At 35.8% G+C, this 24,090-nt stretch overlaps 1 protein-coding gene across 3 annotated transcripts in view; it reads left to right on the plus strand.

Annotated features, from left to right (window-relative positions):
* Positions 1-24,090, plus strand: part of baiap3 (BAI1 associated protein 3) — a 160,174-nt gene that overhangs the window by 126,488 nt on the left and 9,596 nt on the right. For all 3 annotated transcript variants that reach the window (XM_062049979.1, XM_062049982.1, XM_062049980.1), the window contains exons 26-33: positions 4,347-4,415; positions 4,495-4,574; positions 7,469-7,577; positions 7,987-8,058; positions 12,868-12,951; positions 18,347-18,467; positions 18,533-18,656; positions 21,920-22,125. In XM_062049979.1, the coding sequence (XP_061905963.1) occupies positions 4,347-4,415; positions 4,495-4,574; positions 7,469-7,577; positions 7,987-8,058; positions 12,868-12,951; positions 18,347-18,467; positions 18,533-18,656; positions 21,920-22,125 (865 nt within the window). The remainder of the gene's footprint in view (positions 1-4,346; positions 4,416-4,494; positions 4,575-7,468; positions 7,578-7,986; positions 8,059-12,867; positions 12,952-18,346; positions 18,468-18,532; positions 18,657-21,919; positions 22,126-24,090) is intronic.

Below are 24,090 nucleotides of genomic sequence, written 5' to 3' on the forward strand. Positions count from 1 at the left end.
ATGTTAAGGGGGTCAAATTATAGCTCAAAGAGGCAAAAGTGACTGTTTTTACAAAACTTTTGTCTTGAAGGGGGAATTGCAAACTTCCTGTTGATTTTTGCTGAAGGATGTCAGTGTATGAAATCTAGGTCTAAGTGAGACCTACATAGAGGTTTTTGTTTCATGTCTCTCTGACATTCCTACTGGAAGTTACAGGCAGTTGTGTCTGTGTTTTCTTCCTAGGAGCAGTTTTGTCTGTGTTTTCTTCCTAGGCGGCGCTAGAGCGCAATTTTGAGTTTTGGGGTTGGATTTTTTTTTATTAGATCGCAATTTTTGCCAGTCCTGATGTGTGTGTCTAGTTTGGTGAGTTTTGAAGCATGTTAAGGGGGTCAAATTATAGCTCAAAGAGGCAAAAGTGACTGTTTTTACAAAACCTTTGTTTTGAAGGGGGAATTGCAAACTTCCTGTTGATTTTTGCTGGGGGTTGTCAAGATATGAAATGTAGGTCTAAGTGAGAGCTACATAGAGGTTTTTGTTTCATGTCTCTACGACATTCCTACTGGAAGTTACAGGCGGTTTTGTCTGTTTTCTTCCCAGGGGCAGTTTTGTCTGTGTTTTCATCCTAGGGGGCGCTAGAGCGCAATTTTGAGTTTTGGGGTTGGGTTTTTTTATTAGATCGCAATTTTTGCCAGTCCTGATGTGTGTGTCCAGTTTGGTGAGTTTTGAAGCATGTTAAGGGGGTCAAATTATAGCTCAAAGAGGCAAAAGTGACTGTTTTTACAAAACTTTTGTTTTGAAGGGGGAATTGCAAACTTCCTGTTGATTTTTGCTGGGGGTTGTCAATATATGAAATGTAGGTCTAAGTGAGACCTACATAGAGGTTTTTTTTTCATGTCTCTACGACATTCCTACTGGAAGTTACAGGCAGTTTTGTCTGTGTTTTCTTCCTAGGAGCAGTTTTGTCTGTGTTTTCTTCCTAGGGGGCGCTAGAGCGCAATTTTGAGTTTTGGGGTTGTTTTTTTTTTTTATTAGATCGCAATTTTTGCCAGTCCTGATGTGTGTGTCTAGTTTGGTGAGTTTTGAAGCATGTTAAGGGGGTCAAATTATAGCTCAAAGAGGCAAAAGTGACTGTTTTTACAAAACTTTTGTTTTGAAGGGGGAACTGCAAACTTCCTGTTGATTTTTGCTGGGGGTTGTCAACATATGAAATGTAGGTCTAAGTGAGACCTTTATAGAGGTTTTTGTTTCATGTCTCTACGACATTCCTACTGGAAGTTACAGGCAGTTTTGTCTGTGTTTTCTTCTTAGGAGCAGTTTTGTCTGTGTTTTCTTCCTAGGGGGCGCTAGAGCGCAATTTTGAGTTTTGGGGTTGGGTTTTTTATTAGATCGCAATTTTTGCCAGTCCTGATGTGTGTGTCCAGTTTGGTGAGTTTTGAAGCATGTTAAGGGGGTCAAATTATAGCTCAAAGAGGCAAAAGTGACTGTTTTTACAAAACTTTTGTTTTGAAGGGGGAACTGCAAACTTCCTGTTGATTTTTGCTGAAGGATGTCAGTGTATGAAATCTAGGTCTAAGTGAGACCTACATAGAGGTGTTTGTTTCATGTCTCTCTGACATTCCTACTGGAAGTTACAGGCAGTTTTGTCTGTGTTTTGTTCCTAGGAGCAGTTTTGTCTGTGTTTTCTTCCTAGGGGGCGCTAGAGTGCAATTTTGAGTTTTGGGGTTGGGTTTTTTTATTAGATCGCAATTTTTGCCAGTCCTGATGTGTGTGTCCAGTTTGGTGAGTTTTGAAGCATGTTAAGGGGGTCAAATTATAGCTCAAAGAGGCAAAAGTGACTGTTTTTACAAAACTTTTGTTTTGAAGGGGGAATTGCAAACTTCCTGTTGATTTTTGCTGGGGGTTGTCAACATATGAAATGTAGGTCTAAGTGAGACCTACATAGAGGATTTTTTTTTCATGTCTCTACGACATTCCTACTGGAAGTTACAGGCAGTTTTGTCTGTGTTTTCTTCCTAGGAGCAGTTTTGTCTGTGTTTTCTTCCTAGGGGGCGCTAGAGCGCAATTTTGAGTTTTGGGGTTGGTTTTTTTTTTTATTAGATCGCAATTTTTGCCAGTCCTGATGTGTGTGTCTAGTTTGGTGAGTTTTGAAGCATGTTAAGGGGGTCAAATTATAGCTCAAAGAGGCAAAAGTGACTGTTTTTACAAAACTTTTGTTTTGAAGGGGGAACTGCAAACTTCCTGTTGATTTTTGCTGGGGGTTGTCAACATATGAAATGTAGGTCTAAGTGAGACCTTTATAGAGGTTTTTGTTTCATGTCTCTACGACATTCCTACTGGAAGTTACAGGCAGTTTTGTCTGTGTTTTCTTCCTAGGAGCAGTTTTGTCTGTGTTTTCTTCCTAGGGGGCGCTAGAGTGCAATTTTGAGTTTTGGGGTTGTTGTTTTTTTTTATTAGATCGCAATTTTTGCCAGTCCTGATGTGTGTGTCTAGTTTGGTGAGTTTTGAAGCATGTTAAGGGGGTCAAATTATAGCTCAAAGAGGCAAAAGTGACTGTTTTTACAAAACTTTTGTTTTGAAGGGGGAACTGCAAACTTCCTGTTGATTTTTGCTGGGGGTTGTCAACATATGAAATGTAGGTCTAAGTGAGACCTTTATAGAGGTTTTTGTTTCATGTCTCTACGACATTCCTACTGGAAGTTACAGGCAGTTTTGTCTGTGTTTTCTTCTTAGGAGCAGTTTTGTCTGTGTTTTCTTCCTAGGGGGCGCTAGAGCGCAATTTTGAGTTTTGGGGTTGGGTTTTTTATTAGATCGCAATTTTTGCCAGTCCTGATGTGTGTGTCCAGTTTGGTGAGTTTTGAAGCATGTTAAGGGGGTCAAATTATAGCTCAAAGAGGCAAAAGTGACTGTTTTTACAAAACTTTTGTTTTGAAGGGGGAATTGCAAACTTCCTGTTGATTTTTGCTGAAGGATGTCAGTGTATGAAATCTAGGTCTAAGTGAGACCTACATAGAGGTGTTTGTTTCATGTCTCTCTGACATTCCTACTGGAAGTTACAGGCAGTTTTGTCTGTGTTTTGTTCCTAGGAGCAGTTTTGTCTGTGTTTTCTTCCTAGGGGGCGCTAGAGTGCAATTTTGAGTTTTGGGGTTGGGTTTTTTTATTAGATCGCAATTTTTGCCAGTCCTGATGTGTGTGTCCAGTTTGGTGAGTTTTGAAGCATGTTAAGGGGGTCAAATTATAGCTCAAAGAGGCAAAAGTGACTGTTTTTACAAAACTTTTGTTTTGAAGGGGGAATTGCAAACTTCCTGTTGATTTTTGCTGGGGGTTGTCAACATATGAAATGTAGGTCTAAGTGAGACCTACATAGAGGATTTTTTTTTCATGTCTCTACGACATTCCTACTGGAAGTTACAGGCAGTTTTGTCTGTGTTTTCTTCCTAAGAACAGCTTTGTCTGTGTTTTTGAGTTTTGGGGTTGGGTTTTTTATTAGATCGCAATTTTTGCCAGTCCTGATGTGTGTGTCCAGTTTGGTGAGTTTTGAAGCATGTTAAGGGGGTCAAATTATAGCTCAAAGAGGCAAAAGTGACTGTTTTTACAAAACTTTTGTTTTGAAGGGGGAATTGCAAACTCCCTGTTGATTTTTGCTGAAGGATGTCAGTGTATGAAATCTAGGTCTAAGTGAGACCTACATAGAGGTTTTTGTTTCATGTCTCTCTGACATTCCTACTGGAAGTTACAGGCAGTTGTGTCTGTGTTTTCTTCCTAGGAGCAGTTTTGTCTGTGTTTTCTTCCTAGGGGGCGCTAGAGCGCAATTTTGAGTTTTGGGGTTGGGTTTTTTATTAGATCGCAATTTTTTGCCAGTCCTGATGTGTGTGTCCAGTTTGGTGAGTTTTGAAGCATGTTAAGGGGGTCAAATTATAGCTGAAAGAGGCAAAAGTGACTGTTTTTACAAAACTTTTGTCTTGAAGGGGGAATTGCAAACTTCCTGTTGATTTTTGCTGAAGGATGTCAGTGTATGAAATCTAGGTCTAAGTGAGACCTACATAGAGGTTTTTGTTTCATGTCTCTCTGACATTCCTAGTAGGAGTTACAGGCAGTTTTGAGAACCATCCAAGCTGTGTACAGCATGGATGGGACTCTGCTGACTTTTGTCTATTTAAAGAGTCATATTGCTATAAAAACTGTCCATTTTCTTATGCACTTTTAACCTGTCAACTATACATCAGTGGTTATGTTTACTCATTATTTACCCCATAGTAACATTTGAGTTCCTAGGGTTCAAAATGTGCACATTTACTGAGGTCTACTAAGCTAAAAAACCAAACAAACATGATATTATTGTTATGTTTATTTGCACGACTTGTGTCCAGATGCTGCCTGAGCTGAGACGGTACATCCAACACATCAGCTTGTCCCCAGACTCCATCAACAATGACGACGTACGTCTCCAGGCAGCTAAAGCACATCGTGTTTAAAATGACGCTGCGTAATACTTTTGTGTTTGTGTGTCATTGTCAGGCTGTGGCCCCGCTCATGAAGTACCTTCAGGACACCATGGTCATCCTCACTGACACGCTGGTCAAAGACAACCTGGCTCGGTAATTACCTTCTTTTTCTATTTAACTTCATGTAGATTTTGCAATTGCCTTAAAAAAAAAGGTGTATATTTTGCCTTATATGCATGAATTATGAACTAAGGATTGTTTTTCTCTTTAAAACTTAAATTTTTCAAGGAGTTGGGGAAATGTCCGCTATAGCCTCTTAAGGCCCAAGCTGTTTGTTTACATGCTTTTTTTAATTTCTCTTTGCTATTTGGGCTTATTGGACCCTAATTAGAATAAAAACTAAGAATCATATTTTGATATGATGTACTTAGTCCATAAGTACACAAATGTGTACTTCATGTTTAGTGACATGCTAATTCTTATTTTTACACTTTTTTTCCCCAAATTCCATTGTATGTTATACTCTTCTGACACCACCAGATGGCAGTATAAGTGTCCACATAAGTGGCCATAAGACCCCAATTCAGTAGTGTACACAATTTTGGAAATAAGAGCTAAAAGGTGCTGTCCACGCATGTGGCCACTAAGCCTTATTAATGAACAAGATGTTGTTTAACAAATTTAACTGATGAAATATTTTTTTTTTTTTTAGAAAAAAGTTTAAATACGATTTTGTGAACGCTATAACATCTTAAACAATGTCTTTACATATTTCAACATACACTGTTAAATGTATTGCAAAAACTTTGATCCACAAATATTGCTATATTTCAACAAATACGTGTACATTCGAGTTAGATCAATTCATTTGGAGCCAAAACGTTACTACAAACTAAGTATTTTCAAAAGCATTCTTATAAGTTTAGTGGACACATAATCACCATTTCCTTAAATTACAAAATCCATACTCAGAATTTTTTTCAATTAAATTACTCGTTAGTAAGTATTGTACTTATTACGCACCTGCTGTTTAATTGTAATGCGCATCTTAGTTGTTGTTTTCACTAACACATTTGGGGGTGTTGAAATCGCCATGTAAAATCACTAATGCTAATCGGTAGCATGTCAATAGCAAAACCAATGTATATTAGCATCAAGCTGGCACATTTTTGGAAAAGTGGAGCCTTACTTAACTAACGTTGGAGCGTTTTTGAGTGAATTTCTTTGGCATTAAAAAATTGCAACATTACCGAGAAGGTAGTTTGGCTTAGTCCGCTCTAGAGTTGTACGGTGTACCGTGACCCACGATCCCTCAGTCGGTACTGCATCAAAAACCGACATCAGTGTGTAAAGGATATCGCCACATGGCCTCAGGAACACTTCAGAAAACCACTGTCAGTAACTACAGTTGGTCGCTGCACTGCAAAAACTGAAATCTAAGTAAGATTAAACATCTCAAATAAGGCTGATATTTGCTTATTTCCTGTCTAATAAGACATTTCTTCTCACTAAGCAGATTTTATGTTAGAGTGTTTTACTTGTTTTAAGGGTTGTGCTCCTAAATGATCTCAGTAAGATATTACAGCTTGTTGCTGAGATTTGACGACCTATATTGAGTAAAACATGCTTGAAACTAGAATATCAAATGTTGCAAAACTGTGTCATCAACACTCACAAGTATAAAACTACTTTTTTAAAGTAATAATTTCTTATTTCAAGCATGAAAAAAAAAAATCACGATTTTGACACAATTGTGTCTCATAATTAAAACAGATGACAGCCAAATGGACTTTGCTGTTTTATTTCCAATGAAACAATAGAAAACACCTATTCATATAGTAGTACAGTTGGCACAGTACAGTGAACTGACAGTTAATATTTAAACATTTAACATTTGACATTTCAAACAATTTTGAACAGAAATAGTTCATGCACATTCAGATAAATTCCTCAAAATTACAATTAAAAACATTTTGGCTGGGGGCCGGGCTGTATATATGCGCACTAATTGACTGAAAGAGCACGCACTTGACGCGATGATGTCATGTTATCGATGGAAAAATGCATTTTTAGACCATATGATTTGCCCGAGCGGCTAGGAGACCCCGAGACTAACAAGTGGTTGCCTTGTTGCCTTTCCATTAAGAACAATTAATTAGTTTTTAGTATAAGTTTGCTGGCTTCAAGAAATGTAATGCCGAGCGCATATCATTATGCGAAAATAATGGCACTAGCATTTACTTAATTTAAGAATATTTTTCAACATATTGAGCAAAAGGTCTCTTTTTTTTCTACCAAGAAAAGTGCACTTGTTATTAGTGAGAATATACTTATTTTAAGGTATTTTTGGGTTGATTGAGGTTAGCTAATTTTACTTGTTTTGGAAAGTCTTGACAAGCCGAATTTTCTTGTTCTCTTGGCAGATAATTTTGCTTAGTTCAAATAAAATACCCCAGATTTTTGTAAAATTTTTTTCTTGTTTTTCAACACTGAATTTTTGCAGTGTACATCTGTAAGTGCAAGTTTAAACTCTAATATGCAAAACAAAAGCCATTTATCAACAACACCCAGAAACGCAGCCGGCTTCGCTGGGCCCGAACCCATCTAAGATGGACTGATGCAAAGCGGAAAAGTGTTCTGCGGTCTGGCGAGTCTACATTTCAAATTGTTTTCGGACCAAAGAGGAAAATAACTATTGTTATAGGCGCAAAGTTCAAAAGCCAGCATCTGTGATGGCATTTCGAACATTAAATATCTTGTCTTTGCAGTCAATTAAATTGAATATAAGTTGAAAAGGATTTGCAAATCATTGTATTCTGTTTTTATTTACGAATTACACAACGTGCCAACTTCACTGGTTTTGGGTTTTGTACATGTAATTGGTATCGGCCGATCTCATTATTGAATGATCAGTATCGTAACCAGCAGCATAAACAATTCTTAGTTTTCTATAAAAACAATAATGCTGCGTTTTTGATTGACACCCTCTCGTAGGTATTACGTTGTGCGGTTTTTTTTTAAATTTTGGTGTTGTCGACTCGTTCCAGAGTTCTGCAGAGTCTGTGGGAGCTCCTGGTGCGCATGATCCTGGACTCGGTGACCGAGAACCGAGGCATTCAGGTGGAGTTCTACAACCGCTTCCAATACACAGTGGAGGTCAGTGGTGACGTGGTTTCTTGCCTGGGATTATTCCCATGTCGCGCACAAAAGCCCGCCAGACAAGAATAATAAAAGCCTCTCGTATAAAAGTGTTGCTCTTTAACTCTCAGAGGTCTACGCAGATGCAGCCTGATGACGCAATCACGCTGCATTTCAATGGCGCTCATTTAAAACCAGAGTTAGGATCAGTCATTTTCACCAGGTTTGAGGTCGTTCTTGACTCAATTGGTGCATATGTCAAAATGGGAAAAAAAAAAAACTGTAGTCACACACCCGAGGTTGTACTATAATAAGACAAGATAACCCGTTTTTTTAAGGTAAACTCAAAAGTATGTCAAGCCAATAAATCCTACCCGGGACTCTAAAGGGTTAATGTGCTTTTTCGACTTGTCTGTCTGTGATGCAGACGCTGCTGCAGTTCCTCCATGACAACGGAAAGGGTTTGTCCCTGGAAGACATGAAGAGTGGCGACTACAAGGTCATTTAACACACAGCTTGTACACAACTACCGTATCTGTAATGTGGATTCATAATAGTCCGTCAGCGCGAGGACATTTGTTTATGCGGAGGCTGAATCATGTAGAAAAACATGCAAAATGACATCAACCATAAGAATAATCTCCTTTACTTAAAGGCCTACTGAAATGACATTTTTTTATTCAAACGGGGATAGCAAATCCATTCTATGTGTCATACTTGATCATTTCGCGATATTGCCATATTTTTGCTGAAAGGATTTAGTATTGAACAATGACGCTAAAGTTTGCAACTTTTGGTCGCTGATAAAAAAAAAAGCCTTGCCTATACCGGAAGTAGCGTGACGTCACATGAGGTAGGATTCCTCACAATTCCCCGTTGTTTACAATGGAGCGAGAGAGATTCGGACCGAGAAAGCGACGATTACCCCATTAATTTGAGCGAGGATGAAAGATTTGTGGATGAGGAACGTTAGAGTGAAGAACTAGAGAGGCAGTGCAGTGTGTATCTTTTTTCGCTCTGACCGTAACTTAGGTACAAGCTGGCTCATTGGATTCCACACTTTCTCCTTTTTCTATTGTGGATCACTGATTTGTTTTTTAAACCACCTCGGATACTATATCCTCTTGAAAATGAGAGTCGAGAACGCGAAATGGACATTCACAGTGACTTTTATCTCCACGACAATACATCAGCGAAGCTCTTTAGCTACTGAGCTAACGTGATAGCATCTGGCTCCAATGCAGATAGAAACAAAATAAATAAACCCCTGACTGGAAGGATAGACAGGAGATCAACAATACTATTAAACCATGAACATGTAACTACACAGTTAATAATTTCCAGCTTGGCGAAGCTTAACAATGCTGTGTTGCTAACGACGCCATTGAAGCTAACTTATCAACCGGACCTCACAGAGCTATGCTAAAAACATTAGCTATCCACCTATGCCAGCCAGCCCTCATCTGCTCATCAACACCCGTGCTCACCTGCGTTCCAGTGATCGACGGTGCGACGAAGGACTTCACCCGATCACAGATGCGGTCGGCGAGACGGAGGAAGTTAAGGTGAGTTCGGCGGCTAACGCGTCTGCTATCCATCTCTGTCTTCCTGGTTGTGTTGCTGTAGTCCGCAGCTAATACACCGATTCCACCTACAACTTTCTTCTTTGCAGTCTCCATTGTTCACTAAACAAATTGCAAAAGATTCACCAACACAGATGTCCAGAATACTGTGGAATTTTTCGATGAAAACAGAGCTTTTTGTATGGTGACACATAGGGTACGAATACTTCCGTTGCCGTCGTGACGTCACGCGCATACGTCATATCCAAAGGAGTTTTTCAACCGGAAGTTTAGCGGGAAATTTAAAATTGCACTTTATAAGTTAACCCGGCCGTATTGGCATGTGTTGCAATGTTAAGATTTCATCATTGATATATAAACTATCAGACTGCGTGGTCGGTAGTAGTGGCTTTCAGTAGGCCTTTAAAGGCCTACTGAAACGGAAATTTAAAACCCAATTTTAAATTTCCCGCTAAACTTCCGGTTGAAAACGTCTATGTATGATGACGTATGCGTGTGACGTCAATCGTTGAAACGGAAGTATTCGGCCCCATTAAATCCAATACAAAAAGCTCTGTTTTCATCTCAAAATTCCACAGTATTCTGGACATCTGTGTTGGTGAATCTTTTGCAATTTGTTTAATGAACAATGGAGACTGCAAAGAAGAAAGTTGTAGGTGGGATCTGTGTATTAGCGGCGGACTACAGCAACACAACCAGGAGGACTTTGAGATGGATAGCAGACGCGCTAGCCGGCGACCTCACCTTGACTTCCTCCGTCTCCAGGCCGCCGACCGCATCTATGATCGGGTGAAGTCTTTCGTCGCTCTGTTGATCGCTGGAACGCAGGTGAGCACGGGTGTTGATGAGAAGATGAGGGCTGGCTGGCGTAGGTGGATAGCTAGTGTTTTTGGCATAGCTCTGTGAGGTCCCGTTGCTATGTTAGCTTCAATGGCGTCGTTAGCAACAGCATTGTTAAGCTTCGCCAGCCTGGAAAGCATTAACCGTGTAGTTACATGTCCATGGTTTAATAGTATTGTTGATTTTCTGTCTATCCTTCCAGTCAGGGGTTTATTTATTTTGTTTCTATCTGCATTTAAGCCCGATGCTATCACGTTAGCTCCGTAGCTAAAGAGCTTCGCCGATGTATTGTCGTGGAGATAAAAGTCACTGTGAATGTCCATTTCGCGTTCTCGACTCTCATTTTCAAGAGGATATAGTATCCGAGGTGGTTTGAAATACAAATCCGTGATCCACAATAGAAAAAGGAGAGCGTGTGGAATCCAATGAACCCTTGTACCTAAGTTACGGTCAGACCGAAAAAAGATACGTCCTGCACTGCACGCTAGTCCTTCACTCTCACGTTCCTCATCCACAAATCTTTCATCCTCGCTCAAATTAATGGGGTAATCGTCGCTTTCTCGGCCCGAATCTCTCTCGCTGCATTGAAAACAATGGGAAAATGTGAGCAGTCCTTCCTCCTGTGACGTCACGCTACTTCCGGTACAGGCAAGGCTTTTTTTTAATCAGAGACCAAACGTTGCGAACTTTATCGTCGTCGTTCTCTACTAAATCCTTTCAGCAAAAATATGGCAATATCGCAAAATGTTTAAGTATGACACATTAAAAGGATCTGCTATCCCCGTTTAAATTTAAAAAAATCATTTCAGTAGGCCTTTAACTGCCATAAGGGCCTCTTGTCCCTAGAGGGATAAGCAGTAAAAAGTGGATAGATTTTTTTTTTTGCACTACAAGATTCTTTTAGGATTTTTTCCAAAAAAGAAAATTAAATATACAATAAGAATGACACTATATTTAAAATGTGTAATTATTACTCATACCGTATTTCCTTGAATTGGCGCAGGGAATATAGTATTCGCACGTCTAGAATTACTGCCGGGTCAAACTCGTTTCGCAAAATAATTAACGCATGCTAGGCCTTATCGCCGGTTCAGGATTAACGCCGGATCAAATTCGTTTCGCAAAATATTAATTTTATTACCGCATGTCTAGAATTTTCGCCGGGTCAAACTCGTTTCGCAAAATATTTAGCACATGTCTAGAACTTCCGCCGGGTCAAACTCGTTACGTCACGAGTGACGATTTACCTGTCCTCATTTTCAAAATGGGGGAAGCTGATTTCAGTAGTTTGCAATCGCACAAAGGAAAAAAGATTAAGAGCTATTCAATAGGATTTAAGGTCCAAGCTATTGAATACCGGTACGGTATGCTAAAAAGAACAGTAAGCAGCTATGTTTTATTAATATACCGTAGCTGCGTGTGTCAAATATGAGTCATTAAATGACTCCCGCCTCCTGGTGGTAGAGGGCGCTAGTGATCCTTCTTGCGACTACCGGTACTGCAGAAGAAGTGACAACAAGCAGCAACAGATCGTCTTTTTTTTCCTCTCGCCTGAACTTTTAACATGGAGGATTACATACCGGTATCTAAAATAAAACAGTTTTCTAAACTGAACTTTCAATTGAAGCAGGAGGTAATAATTAAAGGAATATCTCCATCGAGACAGAGAGACTTTTAAAACTGAAGAAAGAAAATAAGGAAGACTTCTATAAACAAGTTATCGATGCTTTTGGTCAGAAGGAGCTGCAAATGGTCTCCATTTATAAGTACAGGTAAGACCATAATAACGTTTTTTTTTATTAAATGTGCTTTTCATGATGGTAGCGGTATGCTTACATCACACTCAAAGCGCACGCCTAAATTTACCGCATTCCTTTTGGTAAACGCCGGAGTGAGAAGAGGTTTTAAAATAATTAGCGCATGCATGGCCATCCCGCAGGCTTCTGGTAAACGCCGGAGTGACAGGAGGTTTTAAATTAATTAGCGCCCCTGCGGCTATTCAAGGAAATACGGTAAATTATGATACCCACTCATACACAGAACAATAAAACGATTTAGTTTACTTTCAAATATATTATAATTTTTTCACACTGTTTTTTTTAAGTAATATAATGTAAACATTGCATATTTTAAACGTGTAAATATTACTCATCATATGTATTCATACATAGAACCATAACATGGTTAGGTTTACTTTATTGAGAAAATATATATAATTAATACAGTATATATGTTTTTTATACTTCATCATGTTTTAAGGTTTGTCCGAAAAATAAGATATACTGTAAGAATAACATAATATTTGAAAGGTGCAATTAATATACACAACACGTACAGTATTCATATTTAATACACGAGAAACAGTTTGGTGTACTTTTTTCACATGTTTTGTAAGTACAATCTATGGAATATTTTTGTAAGTGGATCACAACCTTTGTACTCATCTATTTCATGAATAATATATTAACCATTTTAATAACGACTCATGAATGTTTCAAACGCAATCAATGTTTTGTTCTTATTTTGTATTTGCAAAATTCATTCAGAATTTTCATTATTATTAACTAAATAAGGTGGTTCTCACAACATAAAGTACAATATAGGAGACACTATATTTCATATATGTTAGTTCAAGACAAATATTTACTTTAAACATATTTTATTGTTCACTACTAGCCTGTATGACATTTAAAATACAGTGTTATATTATTTTACCTTTATTTATACTTTATTATTCCATTCTACTAATTGGCACACTGCAACTACAGCTCTCCTTTCTTTTCTTTTATTTTTATAATCATATGTGGCAGAAATAGCACATAAAAACATTGCTGCTCCAAAGAAATACAACATTTATGTCTTCCTTCGTCTTCACGCTGCTTCAGGTGCTGGAGGAGGAGCTGAAGCTGAACAAATGTTCCTCCTTCGAGCTGATCGAACAATACTACCTGGAGAAGATCTCCCTGCAGGTGCGTTCCGCCTCGCCGACCGCCATGACGGGCATCGATCCTACCGCACGACGTTTGTCTCTTTTCTTCTATACATTTGAACCAAACTGCATCAATGAAAACTACGGTGGACATGTTGCTGTATTGTGTTTTTTATAGCAGATTTGTGGGTAAATTCTGGGTGTCCCTGGTATTAGATATCGGTCGGATATCAGCAAAAAAAGCAAATATTGGATTATATCGTCTATAGTGCATTTACCTGTGCAAAATTGGACAGCCAGTTAACGTCTAAATGTCCTCCAATAAACACACAAGGTTGATCTTTTCTCATATTTTACGGGGTCTACGTTGTGGTATTTTAGGCTTCATATTGCGCCACACACTTTCAATGGGAGACAGGTCTGGACTACAGGCAGGCCAGTCTAGTACCCGCACTCTTTTACTACGAAGCCACGCTGTTGTAACACGTGCAGAATGTGGCTTGGCATTGTCTTGCTGAAATAAGCAGAAACAGCTGTTTCTAAGGGAGGGGGGTCGTAAACAGCCATCGCCTTTGTTTACAAAACAGTTCAAAGAAAAGGTCGTAAAACAGTTCAAAGAAAAGGTGCCTGGAGGGTGGTCAGGCCGTGCCTCCTCTCCGCTTTGTAGATCTCGGGTAAAGACAAAATCTTCCTGTGGATTACAATAGAAGAAAGAAACCGACGCCTTCATGTCGCTTCCCATCGTACAAAGTGGAGTTTTACAAGCCTTCTGCTTGGTAGGATCAAAGACAGCTTTTGTCCTCTCGCAGGGCGAGCTGAACTCAATGTAACACAAAGTTTTATGATAACTTAGATACAATTATTCTGACAGCGTCCATGATAACGTTGCTTGGATGGCAACATATGTTGCTCCAAAACCTGTATGTACCTTTCAGCATTAATGGTGCCTTCACAGATGTGTAAGTTACCCATGTCTTGGGCACTAATACACCCCCATACCATCACACATGCTGGCTTTTCAACTTTGCGCCTATAACAGTCTGGATGGTTATTGTCCTCTCTGGTCCGGAGGACACAACGTCCACAGTTTCCAAAAACAATTTGAAATGTGGACTCGTCAGACCACAGAACACTTTTCCACTTTGCATAAGTCCATCTTAGATGAGCTCGGCCCCAGCGAAGTCGGCGGTGTTTCTGGGTGTTGTTGATAAATGGCTTTCGCTTTGCATAGTAGAGTTTTAACTTGCACTTACAAATGTAGCGACAAACTGTAGTTACTGAGAGTGGTTTTCTGAAATGTTCCTGAGCCCATGTGGTGATATCCTTTACACACTGATGTCGCTTTTTGATGGCCAGCCGGGACCCGGATGCGTCTGTCATAAAAGTGTTAGAAATAAATCATATATTCGGGGTTTTTTCCAACGCGTAGATCTTTACTTCGGTCGACATGAAGTTACATTTTATCTCTAGGTTTTATGACGTTTTTATATTAAAGAAACCCCTATTTTTAATGGCAAAAACACAAAATATGCAATATTTTCCCCACAAAAAAAATGTCAAAGTGTAATATTTGCTGTGATGTAATTAGAGCCTGGGATATGTCAATAATTATTGATATAACTGAAAACATGTTTTATATTCTAGTTCAGTGGTTCTTAACCTTGTTGGAGGTACCGAACCCTATTAGTTTCCTATGCGCATTTACCGAACCCTTCTTTAGTGAAAAATAAAATTGTGTTTTTTTTTCAATTTCAAGACAAATTATATGTTTTTGGTAACACTTTAGTATGGGGAACATATTCTAAGTAACAAAAGACTTAATTTAGAGTTATTTGGACACTAGGGGAACATATTCTAAGTAACAAAGACTTATTTTAGAGTTATTTGGACACTAGGGGAACATATTCTAAGTAACAAAAGACTTAATTTAGAGTTATTTGGACACTAGGGGAACATATTCTAAGTAACAAAGACTTAATTTAGAGTTATTTGGACACTAGGGGAACATATTCTAAGTAACAAAGACTTATTTTAGAGTTATTTGGACACTAGGGGAACATATTCTAAGTAACAAAGACTTAATTTAGAGTTATTTGGACACTAGGGGAACATATTCTAAGTAACAAAAGACTTAATTTAGAGTTATTTGGACACTAGGGGAACATATTCTAAGTAACAAAGACTTAATTTAGAGTTATTTGGACACTAGGGGAACATATTCTAAGTAACAAAGACTTAATTTAGAGTTATTTGGACACTAGGGGAACATATTCTAAGTAACAAAAGACTTAATTTAGAGTTATTTGGACACTAGGGGAACATATTCTATGTAACAAAAGACTTAATTTAGAGTTATTTGGACACTAGGGGAACATATTCTAAGTAACAAAGACTTAATATAGAGTTATTTGGACACTAGGGGAACATATTCTAAGTAACAAAAGACTTAATTTAGAGTTATTTGGACACTAGGGGAACATATTCCAAGTAACAAAGACTTAATTTAGAGTTATTTGGACACTAGGGGAACATATTCTAAGTAACAAAGACTTAATTTAGAGTTATTTGGACACTAGGGGAACATATTCTAAGTAACAAAAGACTTAATTTAGAGTTATTTGGACACTAGGGGAACATATTCCAAGTAACAAAGACTTAATTTAGAGTTATTTGGACACTAGGGGAACATATTCTAAGTAACAAAAGACTTAATTTAGAGTTATTTGGACACTAGGGGAACATATTCTAAGTAACAAAAGACTTAATTTAGAGTTATTTGGACACTAGGGGAACATATTCTAAGTAACAAAGACTAAATTTAGAGTTATTTGGACACTAAGGGAACATATTCTAAGTAACAAAAGACTTAATTTAGAGTTATTTGGACACTAGGGGAACATATTCTAAGTAACAAAGACTTAATTTAGAGTTATTTGGACACTAGGGGAACATATTCTAAGTAACAAAAGACTTAATTTAGAGTTATTTGGACACTAGGGGAACATATTCTAAGTAACAAAGACTTAATTTAGAGTTATTTGGACACTAGGGGAACATATTCTAAGTAACAAAAGACTTAATTTAGAGTTATTTGGACACTAGGGGAACATATTCTAAGTAACAAAAGACTTAATTTAGAGTTATTTGGACACTAGGGGAACATATTCTAAGTAACAAAAGACTAAATTTAGAGTTATTTGGACACTAGGGGAACATATAAGTAACAAAGACTTAATTTAGAGTTATTTGGTTAGGGTTAGGGTTAGGGTTAGAGGGTTAGGGTCAGGGTTAGATGATTAGGGTTATAATAAGGCCATGCTGAATAAGGCATTAACACACTGCAAATAGTCAGGGTTCAAAAACTAATAAAAAAATGAGGGGTATTTTACTTGAACTAAGCAAAATGATCTGCCAATAGAACAAGAAAATTTGGCTTGTCAAGACTTTCCAAAACAAGTAAAATTAGCTTACCTCAATGAACACAAAAAAACCTTCAAAAATAAGTATATTCTCACTAATAACAAGTGCACTTTTCTTGGTAGAAAAAAAAAGAGACCTTTTTGCTCAATATGTTGAAAAATAGTCTTAAATTAAGTAAATGCTAGTGCCATTATCTTGACATAATGATATGCATTACATCATGATTTATTTTTTCATGCTTGAAATAAGAAATTATTACTTTGAAAAAGTAGTTTTATACTCGTGAGTGTTGATGACACAGCTTTGCAACACTTGATATTCTAGTTTCAAGCATGTCTTACTCAATATAGGTCGTCAAATCTCAGCAACAAGCTGTAATATCTTACTGAGATCATTTAGGACCAAAACCCTTAAAACAAGTAAAACACTCGAACATAAAATCTGCTTAGTGAGAAGAATTATCTTATCGGACAGAAAATAAGCAAATATCACCCTTATTTGAGATATTTAATCTTACTTAGGTTTCAGTTTTTGCAGTGTAAGTACCAAATAATGACTAATTAAGAGCCAGTATGTTACTAATTTTCATGTTAATAAGCAACTAATTAATGGTGAATATTAGAGATGTCCGATAATATCGGCCTGCCGATATTATCGGCCGATATATGCGTTAAAATGTAATATCGGAAATTATCGGTATCGGTTTTTTTATTATCGGTATCGTTTGTTTTTTTTTATTGTTTTTTTTTTATTAAATCAACATAAAAAACACAAGATACACTTACAATTAGTGCACCAACCCAAAAAAAACTCCCTCCCCCATTTACACTCATTCACACAAAAGGGTTGTTTCTTTCTGTTATTAATATTCTGGTTCCTACATTATATATCAATATATATCAAGACAGTCTGCAAGGGATACAGTCCGTAAGCACACATGATTGTGCGTGCTGCTGCTCCACTAATAGTACTAACCTTTAACAGTTAATTTTACTAATTTTCATTCATTACTAGTTTCTATGTAACTGTTTTTATATTGTTGTACTTTCTTTTTTATTCAAGAAAATGTTTTTAATTCATTTATCTTATTTTACTAATTTTTTTAAAAAGGACCTTATCTTCACCATACCTGGTTGTCCAAATTAGGCATAATAATGTGTTAATTCCACGACTGCATATATCGGTTGATATCGGTATCGGTTGATATCGGTATCTGTAATTAAAGAGTTGGACAATATCGGAATATCGGATATCGGCAAAAAGCCATTATCGGACATCCCTAGTGAATATGTTCCCCATACTAAAGTGTTACCATGTTTTTTTACTGGTGCACAAAATGAACCGTGCACGAACATCACCTTGTTCAAACAACAAAACCAACACAGTGCATAAACTCACAACAAATTACGTATCCGTAATACGCCGATAGGGAGAAGTTTTTATTTACACGATGAGTCGGGTGTGTTTTGACCTCCTGAGCCCGACTCACCGAACCCCTAGGGTTCGATCGAACCCAGGTTAAGAACCACTGTTCTAGTTTCTTCAAATAAGCCACCCTTTGCTCTGATTACTGTTTCGCACACTCTTGGCATTCTCTCGATGAGCTTCAAGAGGTAGTCACCCGAAATGGTTTTGACTTCACAGGTGTGCCTTATCAGGGTTGATCAGTGGAATTTCTTGCTTTATCAATGGGTTTGGGACCATCAGTCGTGTAGTGAATGAGGTGTGTCCAAACTTTTGGCCTGTTCTGTATTTTTTCCCGGAATGAGTCACATTACTAATTGTATGATTTTAGATTTTAAAAAAAACAAAAAACATCTTAATTATCGCCCATTCTCAGATGTGCAAGCAAGGTTGTCCGTGATGGCAACAACCGCTTATGCCGACACGAGACAGCCATTTCAAATGATAAGAAAAGACTTTAGAAAACCTCAATCTACGCCCGTGCATGTGAAGAATCCTAAATATGTCTGGTGGGATGCATAGTGGTAGCCTACATGCATTTGTCTCTGCAGAAAACTCTCAAACACACACGCTTCGGTCGTATCAGCGTCAAATGTTACTACGACGCTCCCGAGCAGCGGCTGACCGTGGAGATTCTGCACGCCGCCGACATCATGGCGCTGGACGCTAACGGTAAACACGTATCTGAAAGGTTATTTTGTAGGGGATTTTTAATTTTCACTGATTGTGTCCGTTAGGTCTAAGCGACCCGTTTGTGATCGTGGAGCTGTGTCCTCACCACCTCTTCCCTCTGGCCAAGAGTCAACGCACGCAAGTGAAGCTGAAGACGCTCCACCCCGTCTTTGACGAGCTCTTCTACTTGTGAGTTCTTCTTATTTAAAAGGTCCGCACTGCATGTGGACTTGAACACGTACACTAACTTCTTTAACTCAGAACTTCATCTCCTCCATGTGTTCTCCCTGGAAAGGACGAACCTCTTTTGATTATAAACACCTAACGTGTACAAAAACTACTATGTTGAATTCAGTATTAATATTTAGATAAATTATATATATATTTATATATATATACATATAAATATATATATATATATATATATATATATATATATATATATATATATATATATATATATATATATATATATATATATATATATATGTATATATATATATAAATATACAATATTTAACACAAAAGTCCCATGAAGGTTTTTTTTACCGTACACACAAAACCTATTTAGCATTATTAAACTATATATTTTTTATCAATTATAATTAAGTGTTCTTACAAATGTTTGTATTTTATTTTATTTTTTAAATATATTTTGATATAGTATTTTACGAATATATGATTAGGGAAAAGAAAAGTTCTAGGAATGTTTTTATTGTATTAAATAGTATATCTTATATACATTCATTGTAAAAATAAATAAATAAAAAAGATATAAATAAATTATTATTATTTAAAAAGTATTTTATATATATATATATATATATATATATATATATATATATATATATATATATATATATATATATATATATATATATACATATATATATATATATATATATAAAATACTTTTTAAATAATAATAATTTATTTATATCTTTTTTATTTATTTATATATATATATATATATATATATATATATATATATATATATATATATATATATATATATATATATATATAAAATACTTTTTAAATAATAATAATTTATTTATATCTTTTTTATTTATTTATTTATTTATTTTTACAATGAATGTATATAAGATATACTATTTAATACAATAAAAACATTCCTAGAACTTTTCTTTTCCCTAATCATATATTCGTAAAATACTATATCAAAATATATTTAAAAAATAAAATAAAATACAAACATTTGTAAGAACACTTAATTATAATTGATTAAAAATATATAGTTTAATAATGCTAAATAGGTTTTGTGTGTATGGTAAAAAAAAACCTTCATGGGACTTTTGTGTTAAATATTGTGTGTGTATATATATATATATATATATATATATATATATATATATATATATATATATATATATATATAAAATACTTTTTAAATAATTTACACAAGAATTTTATGAAACTCTGTTTTTAATTTTTTTTATAGATATTCTTTGTAAAAACATGTATATGTATGTATATATGTGTGTGTGTGTGTGTATATTTCTTAAGGCTGTCAAACATATAAAATACTTAATCGCGATTAATAGCATTTTGTTCATACTTAACTCAAAATTAATCGCAGATAGGTATACTTTTTCAGTGTTTTCTAGCGCGTTTTGATGTCAGATCGACTGTTTGCAATAAAAAAGTCTCCTTTTGACTTCCTGCTGACCGTCTGTCATTTCTGTTGAGCTTTTCTGTCATCTTACTTACTAAAGCAGTCACAGTAACAAAAATGTTATGTTATCACTGCACCTTAACTGTAATCTGAACACGGAAGTGAAGCACCACCCACTTCGAAATGATGCGCGCACATGTATATATACACACACACACACACATATGTACATATATATACACTACCGTTCAAAAGTTTGGGGTCACCCAAACAATTTTGTGGAATAGCCTTCATTTCTAAGAACAAGAATAGACTGTCGAGTTTCAGATGAAAGTTCTCTTTTTCTGGCCATTTTGAGCGTTTAATTGACCCCACAAATGTGATGCTCCAGAAACTCAATCTGCTCAAAGGAAGGTCAGTTTTGTAGCTTCTGTAACGAGCTAAACTGTTTTCAGATGTGTGAACATGATTGCACAAGGGTTTTCTAATCATCAATTAGCCTTCTGAGCCAATGAGCAAAACACATTGTACCATTAGAACACTGGAGTGATAGTTGCTGGAAATGGGCCTCTATACACCTATGTAGATATTGCACCAAAAACCAGACATTTGCAGCTAGAATAGTCATTTACCACATTAGCAATGTATAGAGTGTATCTCTTTAAAGTTAAGACTAGTTTAAAGTTATCTTCATTGAAAAGTACAGTGCTTTTCCTTCAAAAATAAGGACATTTCAATGTGACCCCAAACTTTTGAACGGTAGTGTACATATATATATATATATATATATATATATATATATATATATATATATATATATATATATATATATATATATATACACACACACACACACATATATCCACATATGTATGTGTGTATATATGTGTATATATATAAATACTGTATATGTATATATATATATATATATGTATATGTGTATGTATATATGTGTATATGTATGTATGTGTATATATGTGTTTATGTATGTATATATATATGTTTATATGTATATGAATGTATGCATATTATATATGTATATGAGTATATGTATATATATTATATACACTATATATAAATATATGTATATATTATTATTTTTTAAACAATACAAGAGTCCGATGGTATTTGAGGTGTCTTAATTATCTTATTTAAAAATATATATATATAATATTTATAAAACAATAAAAATTATAAACAATTCCATTTTCAAAAATATTAATAATGCAAGAGTGCTATGATATTCAAGGAGTATTTTCATTATTTTTTTTAAGTATAAAACATATAAAGGATATTAAAATACACATGCTATTTTTTTTATTATTAATGCATGAGTTGTATGTTAAAGTTTTATTTTTTTTAATTTTACTAAAAATATATTTATACAACATATTTACAGTATTAAAAATAATTTTAAATTGACAATGCCTTTAAAAAAAAATATTAATAATGCAAGAGTTCTATGATAATCAGTGTCTTTTCATTATTTTATTCAAAAAATATATTTATAAGATATTTACAATATTTAAAACAATTCAAAATTATAAGGACATGTTCAAAATGAATAATGCAAATGTTTAAAAAAAAATATGCGTACGGTACCTTTTGTATACAGTATGCACAATGTAGTTGTAGTTTGCAGTGGTGTAGAGCTGCCCTGTGACTGTTTAATATATCTTAATAAAGATAACAAAATATTAGGAACATCTCCAAGTGTGATGCAGTGGGGTTTGTACACCATAAATGTGATATAGCATGTGGTATTGCAATAATAGACCTACTGTATATATAGTTGTGCTGTGAAACTGTTCTGCAGCCACGTGAGCCCCGAGCAGTACCGACACAGATTCGCCTGTTTGACCTTCACTGTGATGGACTACGACTGGCTCTCCACCAACGACTTCGCCGGCGAGGCTGTGGCCCCCCTCAGCGACTTCTGCTGGCCAGGGAGGCCCAACGCCACGGCGGCCGGCAAGAGCGTGCAGCCTTTCATCCTCCACCTGTCTCGCAGCAAACCCAGCGGTATGTCTGCCCCTTTCAATAATAACAATAAGGATAATAATAATAATCATGCAGTGCAGGAAGTCCAATACATTCATAGGAAATAATGCAAATTAACTGTGTCCATTATACTATACACAAACACAAATGTACAATTAAGTGTAAATAAGACACACGCACTGTTGATATTCAGCTGTAGAGTGTGACGAAAAACACTTGAGTGCAAATGGGAGAATAAGGCCCTTATTAAGCTTAACCGACACAAAAGTGTAAAAAGAAGTTACCTTTCTTGTCTGAACACTTTTCGTAAACAAGTTGCCCAAGAAAAAGTAAAATGTGTAAATCCTTTACCATGCACTTCATTGTGAATTTTGGTTTCAGAGGCACTTTTTTTCCAAAAATTGGAGTGGTTTTAGTAAGTGGCTGGCTTCTGTGAGTGGAATATTTGTGTTCATAAAGCACAGGTGTCAAACTCAAGGCCCGGGGGCCAAATCTGGCCCGCCACATTATTTTATGTAGCCTGGAAATAATTACATTAATAAAATGCTTAATCTTTTCTTAGTAAATATATTTATTTCCCTTTTGACATTAAAAATAATGTACTGCATGCAATTGCATATTTTTTTAAAATGCAATATCAAAATCAAAATATTATATTATCATGTATTCCCAAAAAATGTTTTTGTTAAAATAAAGATAAATACTGTACTTAAATATCTGCTTGACTTATGATTTCAAAACAAACTATCCATCAAATTGTAGACTGTAAAATTGACAAAAGATTTTACGGTTAAATTCCGCCGACTGAGTTTTTTATTGTAAAATCAACTTTGATACTGTTTTTTCCCATACACTAAAACATTAAAAAACTAACAAAAAAAAACTTTGAAACAACAAGATTTTACGTTTAAAAAAAACAACTAACTAGCAGCTCTGTTGCATGAATTTTACAGTAAAAACAGTGTAATTTTTTTTCCATTCAATTCCATTTATTACATTTGTTTATATGCTGTAAAAAAACCCCACTGCTTTTACTGTAAAATGCTGGTGACTGAGCTTCCAGTTTTTAAAGTAAAATTTAAATATTTTTTTTTCAGCTTATGTAAAAAAATATATTGTTAATGTATTATTTATACTTGTATATTCATATTATACTCATTGTTAAAAGCGGCCCTCTGAGAGCAACCATAACTGTGATGTGGCCCTCAATGAAAACGAGTTCGGCACCCCTTAAACATTGTAGTGTAGAGATGTCCGATAATATCGGCTGATAAATGCTTTAAAATGTAATATCGGAAATTATCGGTATCGGTTTCAACCTCCCGATTTTCCCGGGAGACTCCCGAATTTCAGTGCCCCTCCCGAAAATCTCCCGGGGCAACCAATCTCCCGAATTTCCACCCGGACAACACTATTGGGGGCGTGCCTTAAAGGCACTGCCTTTAGCGTCCTCTACAACCTGTCGTCACGTCCGTTTTTCCTCCATACAAACAGCGTGCCGGCCCAGTCACATAATATATTCGGCTTTTACACACTCATAAGAGAATGCAAGGCATACTTGATCAACAGCCATACAGGCCACACTGAGGGTCACCGTATAAACAACTTTAACACTGTTACAAATATGCGCCACTAGGGGTGTGGGAAAAAATCGATTCAAATTCAAATCGCGATTCTCACGTTGTGCGATTCAGAATCGATTCTCATTTTTAAAAAATCGATTTAAAAAAAAAATATATATTTTTTTTTTTTTTTTTTTTTTTAATTAATCAATCCAACAAAACAATACACAGCAATACCATAACAATGCAATCCAATTCCAAAACCAAACCAGACCCAGCAACACTCAGAACTGCAATAAACAGAGCAATTGAGAGGAGACACAAACACGACACAGAACAAACCAAAAGTAGTGAAACAAAAATGAATATTATCAACAACAGTATCAATATTAGTTACAATTTCAACATAGCAGTGATTAAAAAT

The sequence above is a fragment of the Entelurus aequoreus genome, linkage group LG06 (genome assembly GCF_033978785.1).
Source record: "Entelurus aequoreus isolate RoL-2023_Sb linkage group LG06, RoL_Eaeq_v1.1, whole genome shotgun sequence".
NCBI classification, from domain to species: Eukaryota; Metazoa; Chordata; class Actinopteri; order Syngnathiformes; family Syngnathidae; genus Entelurus; species Entelurus aequoreus.